This window comes from Electrophorus electricus, chromosome 10 (genome assembly GCF_013358815.1).
Source record: "Electrophorus electricus isolate fEleEle1 chromosome 10, fEleEle1.pri, whole genome shotgun sequence".
NCBI classification, from domain to species: domain Eukaryota; kingdom Metazoa; phylum Chordata; class Actinopteri; order Gymnotiformes; family Gymnotidae; genus Electrophorus; species Electrophorus electricus.
The window spans coordinates 24196790-24219555 of record NC_049544.1 but is presented as its reverse complement, the minus strand read 5'-3'; the positions used below and the strand labels follow the sequence as shown (position 1 = coordinate 24219555).

At 47.7% G+C, this 22766-nt stretch overlaps 2 protein-coding genes across 16 annotated transcripts in view; one reads left to right on the top strand and one right to left on the bottom strand.

The window, feature by feature from the left end:
* kmt2ca (lysine (K)-specific methyltransferase 2Ca) overlaps positions 1-6998 on the top strand; it is a 112097-nt gene extending 105099 nt beyond the window's left edge. For 9 of the 12 annotated variants that reach the window (XM_035530697.1, XM_035530693.1, XM_035530700.1 and 6 more), the window contains 10 exons: positions 148-287; positions 1183-1281; positions 1478-2627; positions 2949-3085; positions 3335-3477; positions 3996-4173; positions 4280-4396; positions 4481-4554; positions 4646-4754; positions 5113-6998. In XM_035530697.1, the coding sequence (XP_035386590.1) occupies positions 148-287; positions 1183-1281; positions 1478-2627; positions 2949-3085; positions 3335-3477; positions 3996-4173; positions 4280-4396; positions 4481-4554; positions 4646-4754; positions 5113-5205 (2240 nt within the window). In that variant the 3' untranslated portion in view covers positions 5206-6998. The remainder of the gene's footprint in view (positions 1-147; positions 288-1182; positions 1282-1477; positions 2628-2948; positions 3086-3334; positions 3478-3995; positions 4174-4279; positions 4397-4480; positions 4555-4645; positions 4755-5112) is intronic. The other 3 variants (XM_035530701.1, XM_035530695.1, XM_035530694.1) reach the window with 1 other exon arrangement.
* A 2108-nt stretch (positions 6999-9106) lies between these two features.
* galnt11 (UDP-N-acetyl-alpha-D-galactosamine:polypeptide N-acetylgalactosaminyltransferase 11 (GalNAc-T11)) lies at positions 9107-21763 on the bottom strand. 4 transcript variants are annotated; one of them, XM_027029629.2, is made up of 12 exons: positions 21677-21763; positions 19294-19575; positions 17761-17884; positions 16077-16243; positions 15496-15621; positions 15077-15317; positions 14541-14658; positions 14157-14309; positions 12860-13078; positions 11108-11212; positions 10392-10529; positions 9107-10050 (listed from the first exon to the last, which is right to left on the bottom strand). In XM_027029629.2, the coding sequence occupies exons 2-12, from the start codon at positions 19535-19537 to the stop codon at positions 9919-9921; spliced, it is 1767 nt and encodes a 588-aa protein (XP_026885430.1). In that variant the 5' UTR covers positions 19538-19575; positions 21677-21763; the 3' UTR covers positions 9107-9918. The 4 variants fall into 4 exon arrangements, with proteins under 4 accessions (XP_026885430.1, XP_026885433.1, XP_026885432.1 ...); XM_027029632.2 differs by having other exon boundaries at positions 15496-15618; XM_027029631.2 differs by lacking the exon at positions 21677-21763 and adding an exon at positions 20014-20408.
* Between the last annotated feature and the right edge of the window lie 1003 nt (positions 21764-22766).

Below are 22766 nucleotides of genomic sequence, written 5' to 3'. Positions count from 1 at the left end.
TCCGAGGCTGTCGTCCCAGAATGCCGTCTTCACGAGCGTGTTTGTAACTTGGCTTCCTTAGCTCGCTGTGCTGATTTCCTCGTCTCGTTCTGTTCCCGCCGGGCTTTGCATGCAGCTGGGATTGACCGACGCGTTTATGCGTTCCAGGTTCGACTGTGGTCAGACCCGACTATCGGATGGATGGAAGCAGCTATGGCCAAAAGCCACAGTGGTGTGCCCACTGCAAAGTGGTGATTCTGGGAAACGGAGTCCGCAAGTCAGCCAAAGACCTTCTCTGCAGTAAACAGGTAGATATGAGGCAGAGCAGTTTACTGTCTCTCAGGACATTTTACACATCCATGTTATCCAGTGACCTTCCACACGCAGCAGGTTGAAAGGGTTAAGCAAATCAATTAGTCATCCAGGCGCTCGCGTTTGCAAGTCATGCGTTGTTATCCAATTTGATGGGGGATGAAACACTGTTGAGACTACGCAGCATGGCTGGGGTTGCTAAGTGACTCGCTGAACCTGATCTGAGTGTTATGAGTCTCCAGTTGAGTCACAGAGCCTCCTGTCATTGAAAGGTCTGAAAGAGTAGACGTGTAACACGAGTTGGAGGTCTTCGATAGTTCTCACGGCTCCCTGCAGCCTGGTGACCCTGCGTGACCCAGAAGAGCCTCCAGGTTGGAGGCCACAGTGCATCTGACAATGACTGACCCCTCCCCCTACCCACCCACCACAAAAAGACCCCTCCCCCCTCGGGAGACGGAGAGCTGCTCTCTAATTATGCTAATTTAGCCCTGACAGGGAGTGAAAATCCTCCCTGCTGCAATTACCGGGTTAACTGACATTACCCAAGGGTGTGTGTGTGGGGGGTGGGGGGGGGTCTGTCCGTCCATGTTGGTCTATTTGTATGTAGTCAGCCTGGCCCCAAGATGTCTGATCTCACAAACAGTTAAGACCTGACTATCTAGCCGTTCAGATGGGTGGATTCTGATGTATGTGGCCGTCACGGCTTCCTCTGTGTCTCTACACTCTACAGATTTAATAAGCGCTTTTGAAGCATACTGCAGCCTTCACTCTCTGCTCCTTTAGCGGGCCGTTGGAGTTCGCTGGATAATGATGATCTGGGTTGAGCGGTGGCGTGGACTCGCCTCCCTGTTGTCGTGTGCTCTGTGGCTCTGACGCGTGTTCTCTCCACAGGAGGGCCAGACGCAGGCTGTGAACAACACTGTCTTCTGCAGTCAGAACTGTTTTGCTCTCTACCTGTCCCCCACGCAGCCCAAACCGGCAGACGGCAAGGTGAGTCATGCCACGGCACAGCCGAACCGATCCCGTCAAGATCCTTCGTGGCACTTGAGGTTGTAAGATCTTTAAGGTCTTGTTTTGGCATGAGTCGGAACTGTGGTTGTATTTTAATATGTATCGCATGCGTCCTTTTGAGAGAGCCGTTGATCTGAGCACGTGTGTTTCGTGTGTCTGCGTGGCGTCTCCGCAGAACGTGTCCGCCTTGCCTGACTCAGCAGAGAAAAGCCACGCCAAGGTGCTTCACTCCTACAGTAACAACATGTCCGCCCTGGACGTGCACTCGCTGGCCCAGATGCAACCTGAGCAGACTCCCCCCTCCACGCCTCCCGTCTTTTTCCCCTCCATTTCCCTGGACGTGCCGAAGGCCGAGGTCAAGCCCGAGGCCCTGAAGGTCACGGTCAAGCTTAAGCCCCGCCCCCGGGCCGTCCACAACGGCGGGGACGAGACCTGCCACCTGGCCGGAAAGCGCTGGAAGGGTCTGCGATGGCGGAAGTGGAGCGTGCAGATCGTGTTGCCCGAGGGCGACGTGCACCTGCAGAACAAGGAGGAGCTGGAGGAGCTGATGAAGAAACTGGACGCCTCCCTCCGGCCTGAGCCCCTCCCCAAAGACCTGCGCCGCTGCTGCTTCTGCCACGAAGAGGGCGACGGACTCACCGACGGCCCCGCCCGCCTCCTCAACCTGGACCTGGACCTGTGGGTGCACCTGAACTGTGCCCTATGGTCCACCGAGGTGTACGAAACGCAGGCGGGTGCTTTGATCAACGTGGAGCTGGCGCTGAGGCGCGGCCTGGCCGTGCGCTGCAGCTACTGCCAGCAGATGGGCGCCACCAGCGGATGCCACCGTTTGCGTTGCACCAATGCCTACCACTTCACCTGTGCCCTCCGGGCCCAGTGCACCTTCTTCAAGGACAAGACCATGCTGTGCCACCTGCATAAGCCCCGTGGGGGCGGAGCCGCCGTAGGGGCGGTGCCGGGCGGGGCGGAGCATGAGCTGCGCTGCTTCGCCGTCTTCCGGCGGGTGTACGTGCAGCGCGATGAGGCCAGGCAGATCGCGAGCATCGTGCAGCGCGGCGAACGCGAGCACACGTTCCGCGTGGGCAGCCTGGTCTTCCGCGCCGTCGGCCAGCTGCTGCCGCAGCAGATGCAGGAATTCCATTCTCCCGCAGCCATATTCCCCATCGGATACGAGGCCAGCCGGATATACTGGAGCATGCGGCACGCGGACCGCCGCTGCCGCTACCTCTGCTCCGTCGACGAGAGGGACGGCGCCCCCGAGTTCTCCATTCGCGTGGTGGAGCAGGGATATGAGGACCTGGTGCTGACCGGAGCTTCCCCCAAAGGTGAGTGAGACTACATCATTCACAACCACTTACTGTCACGTCATGTCCATGATGTTGAAAGGATCTCGCGTGCAGGTAGGAGGTTGTGTAGCATTTTAGTGTTTCTGGGTGTGGCATTCGTCTAATGGCTCAGACAGACTCTTCTGCTATTGGGGGGGGGCATTAAATATTCACACTGCTGCAAAAACAAACTAAAAACTCTCACTAGCGGTTCCAGTGAAGCAGTCTGAAAAGTTTGCCACTCTTGGAGGTGAGATTAAAAATGAGGAGAGGTGTGGGTGGGTCTATTTTAAAACCAGCTGTCTCGTGTGCTCTGTGCAGGAGTGTGGGATAAGGTCCTGGAGCCCGTGGCTGAGAAGAGGGGCGAGTCTGACACCCTCAAACTGTTCCCCGTCTACCTGAAAGGGGAAGACCTGTTTGGACTGACCGTACCTGCTGTCACCAGGATTGTGGAGTCGGTACGGCAGTAGGAAATGTTGCCCTGGAGAAAAGAAAAGAAAGATGTTTCTGAATATTGAAGAGCTTTTCTTTCCGCCCATTTGTGTTGGGTAACAGTGCGGTTACACTCAGTTTAAAACTGAGTGTTTGATGTCTCATAATTTCTAACCATTTCACCCAAATTTTCTTTTATTTTGGGAGGAAGTAGCCTCACTATAAATCTGTTAGTTCCAACAGTCTCACTGTGTGTGCGTGCGTGCGTGTTTCAGCTGCCTGGAGTGGAGGCATGTTCACGCTACACTTTCCGTTACGGTCGTAACCCCCTGATGGAACTTCCTCTGGCCATCAACCCCTCAGGATGTGCTCGCTCTGAACCCAGGGCCTGCACACATGTCAAGAGGTTTGTGTTAAGGTATTCTGTAGCACTTAAACCTTTTTTTTGTTTTTTTTTGTCCACATTTGTTTTGGCCTTCCTCCTCCTCCATCTTTTTGCTGTGGCCCGAGAGGCTTCGTGTCCTGTGCTCCACCCATGCCTCCACCCATGAGGTCAGCATGAGCCCATCCCTGGTCTGCCATTTCACACGCCTCCTCCAGGATGTTTGGCGTGTCATGATGAGGTCTCTAAAATAATACTAAAGCTAAAGATCGGATTTTGATTACGTTAAGGTCCTGCTAAGACCTCTGCCATGTTAACGACTTTTGAGCTTTTCACTCGGACCTGACCACAGGACCTGACCACAGGACCTGACCACGTGCACGTGTCCACAGTTGTGTATTTGTCCACGTGCACATGTCCACCGTTGCATACCTGTTCACATGTCCACTGTAGCACACCACTCCTCCTCTACTGTATATGCATTTCCACACATTTAAAAAGTGGGGTTGTTTTTTTGTGACCTGGCGTGTGCGTGCGTGTGCTCATCCCCGTAGGCCTCACACACTGACCAGTAGCAGCAGTTCCACTAAGGCCCTCCAGAGTAACGGAAGCCCTGCTGAGCTCACTGGTGCCCCCTACAGCAAGCAGTTTGTACACTCCAAGTCCTCCCAGTACCGCCGCATGAAAGCCGAGTGGAAGTCCAACGTCTACCTAGCCCGCTCCCGTATCCAGGTGAACCCAGACCCACCTCGCCTGGAGGACAGAAGCTACTGGCTTACAACGCTGGATTGGTTGAATTCCGCTTACAGAGGGGTGTGTGCGTGTGTGTGTGTTCTAGGGCTTGGGTCTGTATGCGGCCAGGGACATAGAGAAATACACCATGGTGATTGAATATATCGGGACAATCATCCGTAACGAGGTGGCAAACCGCAAGGAGAAGATGTACGAAGCACAGGTACGTCACGAGCATTAGTCCTGCTTTTGCTTTTGGCCACTGATATTTTAGTGTTTATTTATTAAAATTAATTTGAAATTGTAGAATCGTGGCGTCTACATGTTCCGCATCGATAGTGAGCATGTCATCGATGCGACCATCACAGGAGGACCAGCCAGGTAAGAACCTCTGCAGCAATGCTGACTGACTGATCAGCACCGTGTCTCTAGCCGTCATCTGGACATCGCTGTCAATCATTTGCGTCCTTAGGTACATCAACCACTCCTGCGCACCAAACTGCATAGCTGAAGTTGTGACCTTTGAGAGAGGTCACAAAATCATCATCAGCTCCAACCGCCGAATCCAGCGCGGCGAGGAGGTAAGGGTCCTTCGTCTGGTTCCTCTTACCCTCAGTTTGTTTACAGTGCAGCACAAAGGTTTGCTCTTTACACACCACTCACGTCCAGTCAAACGCTCCTTTCTGCAAGTAAGGAGATGATGGTTAAGGCCAGGGGCCCAAAAGAACATTTTGGCTGATGCTTTTATCCAAAGCAACTTACGATTATGTCTGAGTACAACTTGAGCAACTGAGGGTTAAGGGTGTTGCTCAGGGGCCCAGCAGTGGCACCCTGGGAGTGGTGGGACTTGAACTCACAGCCTGATTACTAGTCGAGTACCTGAAGCACTGAGCCTCCAATGATGGTGTTTTAATTGCTCCTTTCCTCTTTTTCTTTCAGTTGTGCTATGACTACAAATTTGACCTCGAAGATGACCAGCATAAAATTCCTTGCCACTGTGGTGCAGTAAACTGCAGAAAATGGATGAACTAAATCAGAGGCCTTTTAAGGTGGACCGAGAACATTCACACTCCACACTTATGCATTCCTTCCCATCTTTTTCTAGGCCCATTTCTAAAGAGGAAGCATTTTGTTACTTAATCTTTAAACTTATCAGGGCAGACGAAAAGACCGCAGAACTGTAAGAGTTGAAGAGACCTAGTCCAAGGTTCCCAAAAGAAAGATAAGGCATGAAGCCAGTTGGAGTAGTGTTTGGGTTTGAGGGGTCAGGGGCGGAGCTTCCGCAGGTGACCACCCGCGTGTAACGCGCAGCCGCACACTGGGGCCCTCTGGCTTGCAGAGCGCAAGCTGCACGGACAGCCGTTTCTCTGAGGAAGAGGCAAAAAGGAGCTCTCACCAGCTGACCAGGAGAGTTCAGTGCTGGCCACAACCTTACATAGTTATTAAGAGGCAGGTCCTCTGGGTAAAGAATATATACAGATGTACACGTATATTGAAACAAATGTAGACACCACTGAACAAGGAATGTACTGAGAATACTTCCTTAGGGATAAAACTAAGGGAATATTAACTTGCACTAAAACAACAACAAAAAAATACAGTTTAAAATACTTGATTCCATGAGTCAGTTTATCTTTTTTTTTTTTCCCTTTGTTTTTAATTTCTGTAAAATAAGAGGCAACGTTTTGTATTTATTATCAATTGAAGCTATTTTTTAAAGAATGTGGAAATAGAAAGCTGCGCTGCTTCGGAAGGCTTCAGATCGAACAGACCGTGTTACTTTATAAGATATGTAAATATACATCTAAAATTAAGAATTTAGAAATACTCGACCAAATGCTACCTTAACTTCATTATAGCTATTTGGGTGACTCTTTTTTGTTTTTTCTTTAACAAAAAGGGGAAAAAAGTATTTAAGAAGGATGTCAAGATATAATTTTGAGAGTCTATGTGTTGTATAAAATTGTACAGAATCTGTAAAAACAAAAAAAATGAAAAGAATTCAGAGTATTTTTGTTGTATTTAGATTGTAGAATCAATATTGTCTAAAATTCTGACCACTTGAAGAATATACTTTCTTAGTTTGTTTTTCCTTTTTACACTTTGGTTTCATGTACTTTTTGCAATCAATGAACGCACCAATCACGCTGCGCTGATTGTGACGACATAACCTGCTAATCATGAACGACCTGTGCTGTGAATTTACATTAGAAACCCACCAATCAGAAACCGGTAGCTTTAGCTTAGCGAGCGTGAGGGGTTTCCATTCTTAATACAAAGTTGTGGTGCACATGTAGAGGAACACACATGACTTTCGCCGAGAAAAATAAATGCCTTTCACGTTGCTTTGACATTTAGAAAAAAGAAAAAAGTATGGGTTTTTTGGTTTGTTTACATTATTTTAAGAAAGATGCTGTTTAGTGTTTGAGTAGCTGAAAATCATGGTATGATGTTTTGAACTTTAATAAAGGATTGAAACACTGGTGAAAGCATTTTGCTTACCAGTTTGAAATGAAGGTTTGTGTGCACAACTAAAGTGGACTACAATTGTTGAAATATTCAAAGTCTAGAGTTTGTCATGTACATGGCATGATGTATTTTTTAATACTTTCAAATGAATCAATTGTACATAATTTCTCAATGACTGGTTGTAATGAAATTGTTTCTTGGATATTTTTCCCCTCTTGTAATATTCAGACCTTAACAGTACTCGTCTCTTCTTGGTCCTGTACAGTAGTATACAATGTCAAAAATGAAGCCTTTTTGGAGTTTGTGGAATCAGATTTAGGAACATTTACAAAAAAATAAATATTTTACATCTTTAACACTGTCGATGTTTCACCTCAGAATTATGAGTCTAAGTGTAGTGAAGAGTAAATATCAGCTTGTTAATATCCTGGTCATCAGCTTCAGTGCCTTCCCGACAGACCCCATTAACCCTTCCAGGTAATTATTAAGCATGGCCCCATGGAAGAATTCTTGAGTGTGTGAGCAAGGAAAACACTGCAATGTCCAGTGCATGGAAGACCCCAGCGCTGGGAGTGCAAACCGCTTGTCAACAAACATTCTCGGTTTTTAATTAGTGCAGTTGTAGTTTTCGTATTGAAATCACAAGTTTGACAAACGTAGGAGGACGTTTCTTTGGTGAGACAGTTGCGTTGGCCAGGAACGGGACATTTCTAACAGGACACGAAATGCATTCATTCAGACATTTAAAGCAAAGTTCAGTTGCTGGTCAGGTCACCCTCCTTGCAGCTCTCCTGGACAGAAGTGACCTACAGGCTTTGGAAAGCACATAATTACATTAATAATAAGTGACTGTCCACTATGTAGCTGTTGTCTGGTGGCGTTCAATTAGAAGGGGGAGAAGGATGGTAGTTTAACAGTACAGATGCAGAACTATGGATGCAGCCGCACGTATTTGAAAATGACTACCAGTGAAATTAAAATGAGCAGCAAACTCTCAGGTCACGGTATAACTACCACTTGTTGGGTAGGAGAAAGAATATAACGCACAAGAATCCGAGGAGCAAGGAAGAAGTGGGATAACGGAAGCACCAGCATGCAACTGAATAGAAGAACAGCTGTGATGAGGAGCAGAGGGGGAGGAGAGAGGGGTGCTGAGCTGAGGCACTCAAAGCCAGATTCAGGGTAGGAGCCAGCAGCGACCAGCCCGTAGGTTGGTGAAGCGACGACTGCCCAGATGGTTGAGGTGCGTGCGGATCCTCCCGGTCCCGTTCTGGACGTGACCCTGATAAGGGGGTGGAGACAGAGGGGTGATGGAGGTGGCGTAGACACATTCAGTAACCACAACAGTGAAATGAGTTTTTAGAAAAAGGAACAATCTCTGCAGCTTGTGCAACACTGGTGGAAATGATAACGTTACATTTCAGGGAGCTGCAGATGTCGAGACACAGAAATTTGAATTTCCTGCCCATATTGTGGCAATTTATGGATGTCTGGTCCTTTCTGCTGGCTGGAGTGTGCTGTGCTGCCTCTGCTTATAGAAGTGCTCAGACAAAACAGGTCTGAGTCACATTTACATTTACAGCATTCACCTGACACTTTTATCCAAAGCGACTTGCTGTTATGTCTGAGCACCGCTTGAGTAATTGAGGGTTAAGGGTGTTGCTCAGGGGCCCAACAGTGGCAACCTGGCAGTGGTGGGGCTTGAACTGGCAACCTTGTGATTACTAGTCAAGGGGTAGGTTGCAAACTGGGAGTTTACTATGGATGATTGTAGCAGAGATGAGTCTTACACAGAATCATGGCTTTTGTATAGGGGAAGTCCACGTTTTTTTTTTAGATGTGCGAGAGTCTCATTGACCACGTTCCTTTACAAAGTGATGAAGGATATTAAAGGACAAACCGTAAAGGATCCCAAAGATGACTGTTCTTGAACACATTAGACATCTAACTGAGTCTGAAGGGAGTTTTTGACATCTGCTAAGCTTATGATGCATGTTCCATGATTTAACTCCTTATAAAAGCTGTGTATAACACACACATGCATCGAAAAGGCCTTCGTTTGGGGGTATGATTACATGTTGCAGCCTGCTACAGAGGCTGGTCATTTCTGAGTCATATTCTGAACTGCACGTTTGTTGGTAATGTTAAACAATCTTGAGCCTCAAACTTTAAAAAGGGAAAGCAAATCAAGGAAGCAGTTTTTACTTCTTGAGGCCACAACCAGCCCCTAAAACGATCTGTTTCTGGTAAATTGGCAAGCCGAAGCGATGGCATCTTCAAACTGCTGCCCCCTAGGGACTGAAAATGGGCACGGCCGTGGAGACCTCGTGACCCTAGTGAGCCGAGCTACATCTGTGTCCTACGACCTCCACAACAGTCCCTGTAGAAAGGAAGGTTAGGTTTTACACCATATACACTTTTAAAAGGGCTGAGAACTTAAGTTTTTACTGTGTAATGAAAATGCTTCATTTAAAAGCATCTTTATTTGGTTCCATCATTTACAAAAAGATTTCCAAAGAAACAGGTAACAGTACTCCATATCGAAAAACAATAACATTTATATTCACATCATTCTCTTTTTTACTTAGAAATACCTCAACTAGTACTTCATACCCAACTTCACCTCTGTAAAGTTTGTCAGTGTGGGGTGTGTATCTGACTAACATTCTCTCGCTGGTTACAAAGGAATCTAGTGGCATATGGGGAGAAAGAGAGAAATTACATTCAATCATTAAAAATAATATAGAAGTACTGCAGTTTAGAAAAGCTTTAGTGTATGTGTAATTAATTCCGATCTTTCCCATGATAAAAATTTACAAGCAGATAAATCTAATACTGACGTTTGATGCTTTTCAGCAACACATTTACAATAAAAGTTCAGAGTCCCTCTGAATTGTCTCTGCAAGATCACTGTGCAAATTGGTTAAAATGAGAAATTTTAGAGGAAAAAAAAAATACTTGCATGAAAGTTTTAGAACATTTGCTAAAAATCTAAAGACATATCTCAAAGAGAAGAGTTGACCACAAGAACTTCATGCTTCAACAGCGGAGTGGGGATAAGACCACGGCAACACGTCCCCCACCACCAGACAGCAGCTCCACGTTCGGCTACTCCAGCCACCGACAGCGCGTGTGTGTGTGTGTGTGTGTGTGTGTGTGTGTGTTCGGTAATCCTGCCCGTACAGTAAGGTGACCAGCCTGTACTGCCATATGCAGTCCCCTCCCATGGCCAGGAGGAGGCAGCGTGCACTCAGAACGCCCAGGTCAAGCTGCAGATCAGCCTTCCAACCGCCACTGCTGCGCCTCTGTACCGTCGCAGATTGCCATGGCAACGTATCCCTTATGGCTGAATGGGTCCACCACAGTGAGACACTGACCCACAGACACCTGGTACAGGCGAGAGTTCTTCTGCAAAGAGGAAGAAAAGATGCCACACATCTAATAGAAACTCAACATTTGTCCTGGCAGAGGTGCAAAAGGAAGGTTTTAGTGGCTTTGACACCCAAGCGTCAGTGGTTATACCGGAACCCTTTACTACAAGTGTGGTCACGTCCGTCCAGGACACCAACACACCAGAGATGCAACTGGATTTCTACACACATTTCCCAAGCTAAGCTCTAGTGTTCTGTATCACAGTAATGACCAGACAGCAGAGTTAGCGTTAGTCAAATGAGACGATTAGGCTAACTAACACTTCACTCACGACTTTCAGTTGACGTTCCTATAATAAGGCTACTAAGAACTCTCACCCCGAGAGTCCATTGCTGGGAGCCACCGGAGCCATGACACTTCATGAGGCGCGGAGGGTCCGATGAGCGCATCTCAGACACATCCAGACACAGCAGGCCAGCCAGGATGAGCTCATGCTCCTCGTCGTATGCCCACTCCTACACACACACACAGTCAGAGCTGCTGCTAAAAACCCTTTTTAGTCCTATGTGTATGTGACAGGCATAAAGTGCACTATATGTTTCCCTAAAGTAATGACATCATTATGAACAGACCCCACACGGGGGTGGGTGAGACGAGAAGAGCCAAGGGACCATGAGGAGGGAAAAAAAACGAGAGTGAGAGAGTGAGGGAAAAAAAACGAAAGTGAGAGAACAACCTTAGAGTGAGAAAAAGAACTGAAAGAAAGTGAAATCGGGGGGGGGGGGGTCTTCCTGTGCTGCTTCAGAAACGCAGTTTAGGAGTGAAGCTCTAGCTTCATAACCATCAAACAGTACAAATAGGGCGGAAAAGGCACTCGAGGACGTGGAAATGAAGTGAGATTCAGTCACAGCGAGCAGCTCCTTTTCTCCTGACCTCTGTGCCATCTTCGCTAGTGTCTGCTTTCTGTTTTTATGTTCTTTGCAGGTGAAAACGTGCGCCACCTTCCAGCCATGGGTGCAACAGCCAAACTCTGCACTAGAGCACGAGGCAGAGAACCCTAAAAAGGTTCAGACGTTCTCCTCAAAGGCCTTACCTGTTCGGCGTCCTGGGAATCGCAGGCTCGCGCCACAACAGCAGTGCCCTTCTGGCTGGGACGACCCTGCGCCACCAAACACTTATCAACCAGTAGGTTACGTAGCTGACAGGCGCACCCACACATGCACGAGGGAAAAGGGGGAGAGAGAGACAGAGAGAGAGGGGATTTATTACAAGGTCATTGTTTGGAATTTGAGTACCTTACATCGAACACCAAAATACCACTAATTATAATTATTAAAATGTGTTACAGCAAATGTAATGAACAGTGGTTCTGTTGGTCAGAAAGTATAAATGTTTTCCCACAGGGGTTTATATTTTAAGGGGACTACAGATGACAATTCACGCTGTAGCTTTGATCTGCTGCTGTGTAATGTTATGCATGGTTCCTTATAAATTAACTATGAACAAAATAAACAAAGGTTGATTATAAAATGAATTCCCAGCTTTCAGCATTAAACACTGGTAGGTAACATTTCAGGACTAAGACTGGGCTTAATATAACAACTGCAGGTAAAGGGTCAGTAGCTCCGCTGGGCCACAGCAGACACAGAAACCTGTTCCCTAAAGCACCCACTGCCACACACAGGTTTCTCTCAGTTCTGGCACTCCACATACGGAGTTGACGGGTGGACATGCTCTGTCAACGGGCATGTGTGTGTTAATTTGCACAGTGCACCAGAGGCCCTGTCTGGACCCACATGGTCGATTACACCAGAGGCCCTGTCTGGACCCACATGGTCGATTACACCAGAGGCCCTGTCTGGACCCACATGGTCGATTACACCCTGTCTGGACCGCCCCTGCCCTGACTAATCTGTCTCCACGCTACTTCTAATAATAAACACCGCAGACACAGAGGAGGACACAGAAATGGACAGTGCAGTACTGGGGCCCCCAGGATCGGGTTCAGATCACTTAAGAGGGACAAATCTACAGGAAGAAGCTGACGCACATGCTAAGTGAAGACGGTCGTTACCCATCTGCAGAAAGTACTCCCTACCCTCACAGTTCTAGGACTAGAAGCCTGTGAAGTCAGTGTTTATGCCATGAAGAACCCCAACATCGACTTACAGTGGAAAAATACAACTTACTACCCATTACTACTCGGTGCAGTACCGGAGTGCAGTACAGAGCATCAAAACGTTCCACCACACTGCCCCCAGGTGGCTGGCTGCGGTGGTGCACTGCCACAGTCACTCAGCAGTTTCAGAAAGCAGATCAAAGCTGAGAACGTACAGATGACAAAGCTGATATTTGCTTGAATGAAACAGAGAGAAAGAGAGAGTGTGCGAGTGTGTGTGTGTGTGAGAGTGCGAGAGAGAGAGAGAGTGTGTGCGTGTGTGTGAGTGCGAGAGAGAGAGTGTGCGAGTGTGTGTGTGCGAGAGTGTGCGAGTGTGTGTGTGTGTGTGCGAGAGAGAGTGTGCGAGTGTGTGTGTGTGTGTGTGTGCGAGAGAGAGTGTGCGAGTGTGTGAGTGCGAGAGAGAGAGTGTGTGTGTGAGAGAGAGTGCGAGTGTGAGTGCGAGAGAGAGAGAGAGAGAGTGTGTGTGTGCGAGTGTGTGTGTGAGAGTGTGTGCGTGTGTGTGAGTGCGAGAGAGAGTGTGCGAGTGTGTGTGTGTGAGTGTGCGAGTGTGTGTGTGTGAGAGTGTGCGAGTGTGCGAGTGTGTGTGTGTGAGAGTGTGTGAGTGCATAGTTGGAGAGGTGGGTTCATGTCTATGATGGTGCTCTGCTCTGCCTGCAGGTCTCTCACACGTCCACGCTGCTGCACTCTGGGCCTCTTCACAGCCCGGTTCATGAAGACGGGCTGGGCCGGTTTGTTCTGGGCGGAGGCCACCTGCATCTCCGGGTAGACGTGGTCCAGGTACCACTGGAAGGAGTGGCACTGCAGACGCTGGCGCATGGCCACACGCTCGCTGATGTCACCATACTCCCGGTTACGCAGCTCAGGACGAAGCGCAAAGTACTGCTCCTGAAGGGCAAACACACACACACACACACACACACACACACAATCCTCTCAAGCTCTCACTTAGGCCTCTGTTCTGGACTTTTCCTGTAAGTGCTGGTCTGACTGTTACTTTGAGATCTGGGCACTGTAATCATTACCATGGCAACCAAGAGCGCGCTTGCACCCAGCATGGTGGGGAGGAAAAGGCCCATGTTTACACCAGCAACTACAGCGTTTAGCAGAGGAGAGAAAGAGAGAACAAAAGACAGACGACCGAAAGAGGAGAGAAAGGGGATGAACGGCAACAAAGGAGAAAGAAATGAGGAGAGAGAAAGATGAGCGCGCGAGCGTGACTCGGTAGGGAGCGAGGAGATAAGGTAAGGAAACTCCACAGTAGTGCAGCACTCCTGACACAGCTGAGCCTGTGTGCGCTTGAATTATTTACTTTATTTAATCAACCAAACTAAAAAAAACCCACACACACACAAACTAAACGGCACGGGAGAATCTTCTCATTTTATAACCAGCAGAGAAACAAATAAGGCAAAACAACAAGAGACCCTGCAGCCTGTGGAGGAGAACAGGTCCCGAGTGAGCTCCGAGTGAGTCCGTCCTATCTATTCATCTTTTAGTGCACTGACAGCACATATCAGATCAGGGGCCACACGACAAACATCTGGAATGTTCTCACCACGAGTCAGCAGAAATGTCTTCTTTATTAAAACCATCAGATCTTAAGTGCTGTATGTGAGACAGCACGTTTTCCAGAGTCTTCCTCTCGCCATCCCTGGAATCCGCAGAAAGCTCACTTCCTGAGTCCAGCAGAACTGTTCCCAGAGTTCTCTCCCTGCCCCCCTCGACCGGCTTGTATCGGTGCGATTGGCGCTCCGAAGCCCAGAAACCCGTGTGTCGGAGTAGCGGAGCGAGAGGGCAGCCGAGGTTACTACGTCTCACTTATTAACGGAAAACGGCACATTGTGTAACTACAGCGTCCTGTTTGAATCACGCAGCTCATGTATTCATTAACTGAGCCGTAAACACTGTCCTGTCCCACTAAATGCCACCTCCTGTCCCCCTGCACGCTCATGGTGTCCCTCACCTTGTATTCGTCCATCCACACATGAGCCAGCCTCAGGGAATTATGGGCCATAGTGTCCTGGCCGCCGGGCGAGCCGTATGGCCGCCGCTTGCGGAAGATGTGACCCACTCTGGAGCAGGGGATGATCAGGAGCTGTCCGCCGCACATCCAGATCTGAGGCAGAAACCACACACACACAGACTCAGGAATGATCAGATGGCCCAATTCCATGTTACTCAGACTAAACGTAATTGTTTAATAGGGAATAATAAATGTGAATGTGATCAGTTTGTAAACCCTCAAGCACCACAACTCTCAAAACCAGCGGTCATAAAGACATCTCTCACTTGGCTGGTCTGTGGATTAGGACATTTAGTAGTTTTTAATTGTGTGTTGGTTCATTACCCGGAAGGAGATCTCCAAGTTCTCTCCTCCCCAGATGTCCATGCCGCTGTCGTACTGTCCAAGCTCATTAAAGTACTTCCTGTCCATCGCAAACAAGCCTCCAGCCATCGTAGGAGACCTGGAAGAGTGAACAATCGGAGTAAACAATCAGAGTGAACTGTAGTAAAAGATGTAGAGATTACACAAATTGCACAAACTTTCCAGAGAAACAGCTGATGAAGTACTTCATAGCATTTCTGAACCCGCCCCCCCCACACACACACATACATGTAAAACATCACGTGTATAGCATGTAACGTGTGACATACTACCCACTGATACTGCGCTGTCTGTACAGGCCGTGCGGCCTGGCCGTTGCGGAGGGCCAAACCCAGAGGGACACCAACACTGGCCACTCCAGTGCTAGAGATACTGGAGTTTGAGAGCTCTGGGTTCATATTTCCAACTCTTATGATTTCTTAGTAGATGGAGCTGGAAAGACACCAGACCGTGCCCAGCCATTGGCCTCGGGCTTGCAGCTGGTTTGGTGCTGGTACCTGATTGCTCCACTGGGGTTGTTGAGATCAGACAGCGGGACTGGATCCCACTTAAAGTGCAGTCCCCAGTTGAAGCCCCCCCGCACAATGGGGGAGGGGCTGTAGACCAGCGTATCGGCGCTGATGATGTCGATGACGGGACACACGACGGTGTGGCGGTTCTCCTTGATGGGCGTCAGCAGAGGTTGGAGCCATGCCTCATTTACCTCACAGTGACTGTCCAGAAACACCAAGACCTCACCTGGCCCAGAGAAACACAATGTGTGTGTGAGTGAGTGAGTAAGAGAATGAGACAATAGTATTAAGGTTGCACAATATATCATTTGTTGATATCACAATATTGGCCTTCATAATACTGATATCGCAGAACAAAGAAATATACAAATGTAAATATGCAGGATATGCAAATATGAGCACACCTGTAGCATGAGATGCTCCAATCATCCTTCCCCTGATCAGCCCCTCCCTCTTCTCATTCCGCACCAGCTTAACCTTGCTTGGCAGGTTCCTCTGCACATACACACCCAGTTCCTCCTTCAGGTCTTCTGCAGAAACGTGCACAGGCGCACGCACAGACACATATGCCCACAGACACGCACCCACAGACATGTAAAATGTCACTTTAGAGCACTCACAGAAACAGATATCAACGTTCTTCCAGTGTGTGAAGTGTGCCAGACGTGTGGAGCATGTGCAGTGTTGAGCTGAAACTGTAGCGCTGTCTGCGTTTAGCACTAACTAGCTTTATATGTGGAAAACCTGGACCCTGGAGGCTGGGGATCTGAGTACCTCTACAGTAACACACTGTGTTTAATACTACAGGCAGAATGATGTACTGTGGTGTCCAGCCAACTCATCACTAACGTAGTCATCGCTACCATGACTCATCACTAACGTACTCATCGCTACCATGACTCATCACTAACGTGGGCCTTTTCTGTCTTCAGTGCACTGGGACACAGGCAGCTGTGATCTGTTCAGAGGCGGTACAGACACTTGCCCAGCTCGCTGTTGTCGTCCACAAGGACAATCTCATGCAGGAGGTAACCTGGCGTACGATCCAGAACACTGTGAACAGTCCTCATCAGGGCGGAGAACGCCTCGTTGAAGAAGCAGATCACTATGCTTGCTGTGGGTAGTGCCAGTGGGTAGGTCTTGTCTTTGCACCTGGGGAACAGGGTGTGAAAGGATGGAAGCAATACCGTATAATAAACATCTAAATAAATAATTAGTTAGTTAAATAATTAGTCAATTAGTTAATTTTTTTATTTTAAAAAATGTTTTCCAAGAAGGTTTATTACAGAAAAAATGAAAACAAATAATCTCAGAAACAATTTCAATAAGTAAACATGAATGAATAAATAAATAAATAAATAAATAAATATCAAAAGACCTTTATTCAAGAGAGTCAAAACTGAGGAAAATCACAAGATGGGCACCCTGTTGTTCCAGGGTTAACTTCACTACAGGAGTCAAGAGACCCAGGTAGGAGCCACTAATCAGTTACAGAAGCAAGACAGCTAAAGTAAGCACAGGTGCTACGAACCCAGAGCAGGTGTGGTGATGTGTGAGTGAGGAATAAAGTGATAGAATCCACTGTAGCAATCATAGCATAGGTAGAGTTACAGCAGGGCAGTGCCTATCATAACAGAGCAGAGTCATAGCAGGGCAGTGCCTATCATAACAGAGCAGAGTCACAGCAGAGCAGTGTCTGCAGAGTCATAGCAGGGCAGTGCCTATCATAACAGAGCAGAGTCACAGCAGGGCAGTGTCTGCAGTGTTATAGCAGGGCAGTGCCTATCATAACAGAGCAGAGTCACAGCAGGGCAGTGCCTAACAACAGAGCAGAGTCATAGCTGGGCAGTGTCTGTAGTCATAGCTGGGCAGCGTCTGCAGAGTCATAGCAGGGCAGTGCATATCATAACAGAGCAGAGTCACAGCAGGGCAGTGCCTAACAACAGAGCAGAGTCACAGCTGGGCAGTGCCTAACAACAGAGCAGAGTCACAGCTGGGCAGTGCCTATCATAACAGAGCAGAGTCACAGCAGGGCAGTGTCTATAGAGTCACAGCAGGGCAGTGCATATCATAACAGAGCAGAGTCACAGCAGGGCAGTGCCTAACAACAGAGCAGAGTCACAGCTGGGCAGTGCCTATCATAACAGAGCAGAGTCACAGCAGGGCAGTGCCTGTAGAGTCATAGCAGGGCAGTGTCTTCAGAAGCTTTTAAAGGTTGTGAGGAAGTCAGTAAAATCTAACAAAAAAACATGTAGTTAAAAGCTGTACATGAAAAACTTAGTTAACATTACTACATTAACATTACTAACAAGAAATAACATTAATATTACTAATAAGAAATGTAACATTAACATTATTAATAATAATCAAGTTGGTCCAGTTAGGTGGCTGTTCAGTGTTTTTTTTTTTTTTTACACAAACCTTTAAACCGTTAAAATCACCCGATGTTCAAACCGGAAATGTGACTTATTCTCACCTTGCCTTCAGTCACAAGCTCATCACACCAACACACACACCCCAACATGCATGCCAATACATGCATACCCACACACACACACACATCCTTGATGCTTCATTTGAAAAGGACCTCACAAACAATGAACATGTTTTTTTGAATACATTTGGACCTTTGTCCTCACACACACTCGCGTGTGCACACACACTCTTACTTGTCATTTCGAGTGTCAGGCAGGTCTCTGTGGTATCCAATCCTGTTACTGATGAGGACGTTGAAGGCGTGTTTGTGGTATCCCATGTCCCTCACCTGCTGGTCCTCCTCATTAAATATCATACCTACAGAGATTCCACACATCAAAGACCGTACTTGCTATGACAATGTGTGTGTGTGTGTGTGTGTGTGTGTGTGTGTGTGTGTGTGTGTGTGTGGGCACCGCAAGGGAGTGAGAGTTTATTCTATTATTCTGTATTGATGCACCTTCACTACAACAGCATGAAATGTAATGTATGTTGCCATGGTAACTACACAGAGCTTAGACAAAGGTTTGACTGGCCCAAAAAGAGTAGACCTTCAAAAGCGCACTTCAGCACGGCCACAACCAGCCATCTGGAGAACCAAGAGCAATTACGACTCCCATTACATACGCACTTCACCCAACAAGAGCTCAAATAATCACCACCGTCTTCGTCCTTGTAATGGACTGTTAAAACGCCTAAATATCCATTATGCCCACTTCCACGTTCACACACCCAGATTGAAATTTCCCCCTCGGTTCTTGACACGTGGTGTGGAGTGACATGAAGGCAATCTCTCTCTCTTAATTCCACAGTCCCTGCTGGAACGTGAGCCACACCGCTCTGTCACACAGTGCACATGGTCAAGCAGACAGCCTCGGAGATGGGCGCCTCCCCAAAACCATGCCACTCTCCAAACACGGGCACGCTCACACAAAGCCTTTTTAGGAACATTTTCTTCATTACACCCCTCTGAAGCGCCTTGTGGGTGTAAGATGATACAGTTAGAGGATACAGCGTGTTTGTTGCCATGACCACCGTGTCAGCTGGGGTCAATCTCAGACCACTGGACTCTAAAGTGTCAGTGTCGGGTTGAGGATCGTCTACCACCCAAACAATATCCAGTCAGCGGTGGTCAAAAACGCTCTGGTGAGTGACTGGGCAGATGAGCTGTACGTGCTGAAGTCTAACCATGGAGCTCTAAATTAGAGCTATGAAGGTGTGTGTGTGTGTGATAAAATGAGTGGAGACGGAATATGTATGTAAGTACATTTACACACTCATTCACTCATGCAAAAACACAAACAAACTATTTTGTTTGTTTTCTCAAAAACCTGACCCATCGCTTTGGGGAACTGGACGGTGGGAAGGTAATTAAGCTACTACGGCTGTCCTTACCTGGTATACCAGCCGGGACTGTCCTTACCTGGTATACCAGCCGGGACTGTCCTTACCTGGTATACCAGCCGGGACTGTCCTTACCTGGTATACCAGCTGGTAAGGCCACACAGGCCCAGCCCTCGGTACTAGAATGCCCCCCCTCTGTACTGCCCACTGTCACTGCTCTCCATACACAGAGCAGCTTCCAGTATCTCAAACCAAAATCCTGTCCCTGACGAATACTGGCAAATAAAGCAATGACTAGCATGTTTAAATACTGCCACAGTTTAAATACCACGTATCAGTGTGCATATCTGCTGCTGGCCCAGAGCACGCAGCCGGGCACTCACCCATCTCCGGCGAGAGGTCAGGCGTGCGGGCGTCCTGGCCACGTGCCCTGTGGCCCGGCTCGAGAAGGCCCGGCCGGCGTGTGAAGCGAGGCTGGAAGCGGTGCTGTGGCCCCTGGACGGGCACATAGCTGAGCGCCAGGCGGCTCTCCTGGCCGAAGCTGAGGTAGAGGAAGAGTAGGACGGACCAGGTCACAGACGCAAACACGCAGCCATAGCAGAAGTAGCGCAGAGTGGCACTGCCCATGGTACAGCTAGCATCGTCAGGGGCCCAGCCTCCAGCACCTGAAAACACAAAATGCCACATGCCAATCCACAATTTAACCACCTCGAAGGCTGAATGCTGTGGGTTTTTGTATGCTGCGAGGCACATGGCAATCAGAGCAACACAGAAACAGTCACAGGTGCTGCATTTCACAGGTGAACCACCTGGGAACCCAGCAGTCGTTTCATCAGACCTCCTCATCTGTCAAAGCTCCGTTTGATTTCAGTTCACTTTGATTTGCAGTGACACTGCATTGCACAACACAACCCATAATATAGTGCACATTAAATAAGTGTTGACAACCACGACCAAAGTCAGCTGACCATGTAAAAAAAAAATTAATAACAAAAAGCACATGATCTACAATAAAGCTGTTGACCCCTGTGCCAGACTGTTGGGTTCTGCTTCCTGCCGTTCGGCCCATCAGACGCCGGATCTCGAGTACTGGGGGTACCCACCCCATTGGGAGAGGCCTTCCTCTCACCAGCTGCACAGAGGCACTTACGGCGTTCAGGGAGGGATGTGAGCTCGACTCGATCCAATCTCCAGTCTCCGAGCGGCACGGGGACACGGGCCGTTAACCTGGGAAAGAGCCCGATTCCACACAATTCAGCGCGTCAGCACTGAACTATGCTCTGTGCTCACACAGCTCCCAGTTACTTTCGGAGGGCTTTGTTTGACGTGCTAATATCTGACGAGGGCTGACGGACCGTAAAACTAAGCACTGACCTCGTTGTACAACTGGAGTTGACACAGGCGCGACGTGCAAATTCCAAAAGTCACCAGAGCTGGGCCAAATAACTACATCAACCACAAGCACTAAAAAGCACACCTTCTGGACTGTACCGTGCAAAACCAGATGTGAATATTTACACTCGCAACATACTACTTTTTATGTTAAAAAATATAAAGGTTATTAAAGTTTTTTTTTCTTCTGGTACCAAATGCTTCTCACTGCTCTAATTCTGAACATACCATACCAACTAAGTTTAGAAGAGGATCGAGTAAAATAACAGGAGACCAATCTTAAAAATGATCAGCTAACGCAATAATATCTTTTCCAGATTAAAGCGTGCCCAGCTAAAGTGTCCAACCATACTTGAACACACTGCACCAGGGCACAAAAGCATAGTGTCCAACAAAAACCTTCAGACGTCAATCCAGAAGCCCACTGGCATCCATGAGAGGAGAAAGTTCCAGAGCATCTGATCTCTTTGTCCTGGTATAAAGCAGCTGTTCCAGCGCATATCTGTCTCACATTTCACCCCTGCCCGTCGACAACACTGAGCTAGAAACAGGAGAGCCAAATCCAAACTCAATATGGCATTAACAATTAAAGAGCGGGGGTCTGATCTGGGACACCTGCCAGTATACACCTCTTATAAACCTATATAGCTAGCTAGCTATCCCTACTCATCTACAGTCTATAGAAAATACTGTAATAAAAATCTACAAACCTAAAATTGTTTTTAAGGACAACTGAGGGCCATTTAAAAAATCAGGTTAGCAAAAAGATGAGTGATTTCTTTTGATCAGTGCCTTGTATCCTTCAACAGAGCCTCACAGGGAACCTGGGAGCCTGATTTGCTTTTCCGAATAGGCTCCGACAACTTTCAGAAATTAGCTTGTTAATCAGAAATCACCCAAAGCGAAACCTGATATGAGAGAGAGAGCGAGAGAGAGAGAGAGAGAGATTTCTGTGTGTTGATATCTAGCTAGGTTAGCGTGCACAAGAGGCGACCTCAAGCAAAACACGCACATCAAACCTGTCTGTCTGCACAGACATCTCAGCAACAAGCAGTCTGACTGAATCATTCAGTTTTAAAGAAACCCAGCCATTAAACGTGCCTGACGCGCTACACGGGCTCTAAACACCCACTAAACACCACTATAAACCCACTATAAGCAGTAGGTGCGGTAACCTAACTTGTTCTCCACATCCACCCTCAGGTGCCTGCTATCTTAGCTCAGCTACATCAGCTACCTGGCTAGCTAGGCTATCTTAGCTAAGTCGTCAACATTTTTTCTCAAATCGTTTTGTTCCGGCGACATCGACTTTCGAGTGTCCTCCAGCCTACCTACTGCTTCCACTCTGAAGTGTCCGTAGCTATTAAAACTTACTCGGTAACGAACATGTTGTAAAGCGGCTCTGCCCGTCGACAGCGCTCCGTGTAACGGTAGTTACTGTGGGGTTGGGTTAGCTTAGCCTAGCCTAGCCACGGCCTTACGTCCCGTACCAGTACTGCCCTCTAGCGGCGAGGTCGCAAACTACACTATTCGGCTGTCAGCACAGTATGGAAAATTATTGTGGTTTTGGAGTTCCTATTTTACATCCTGAGTTATTTTAATGGGTAACCGTTGATAGCGTTATTAGTGTTTTGTATAAAAACAGCGAAAAAGGCGAGAAAAACCATGAGCGTTTATAGATTCCTAGCGTTGCCAAAGATCCTCTGAGCCCTCCTCCCTCAAACTTACATGGCTTCCTAACAAATTACCAAGATCAATAACATTAGCCTTTTAAAAGTTTATTTGTAATATTTCACACAACCATGAAAATCCGTGAATTAAAGTTACTCCAGAGAACTTGCAATTCTCACACCACAACTAATCTCCTTATCAATGATCTTTCAACTGTGCTGGCCCAGTGCAGTTGGAGCTAGCATACTACAAAACAAAACAAAAAGAATAGTGAAGTTCTGGTTTCAAGCCACCATCATCCTCATTTTATTTTGTCTACCAGCATATCAGCATCCTTTCATGCCACATCGAGTGCCCTTCTGCTACCCTTCTACCCTTCTGAGGACGAGGACAGGCCAATATAGCTATAGAACTGAACACTGAACCACTGGCCTCGTTCACATCTCATGAATAATGACACATGTGCCCCTACATTGTTCAGAGTATAGAAACAGTATGCTTTATATTGCTTCTATATATTTCTATTGATATATATTTTATATTGATACTATACTCTTACACATTGCTACGCTTCATCTACATACAGGTAATGTTAATTACTCGTAGTATCCACAGTAAGTATGTACACTGGTCCATTGCTTTGTCTGTTGTGCAGATCCAGAGCTTGTAGCTCATTTCACTGCAGGAATGTATGGGACCCATACGGGGTCTGAAACATACGGGGCCCAGAGACGGCTCCGGACACTGTGGCTCTTTGACATAAGAGTACATTTACAACCACGCAGTGAGAACT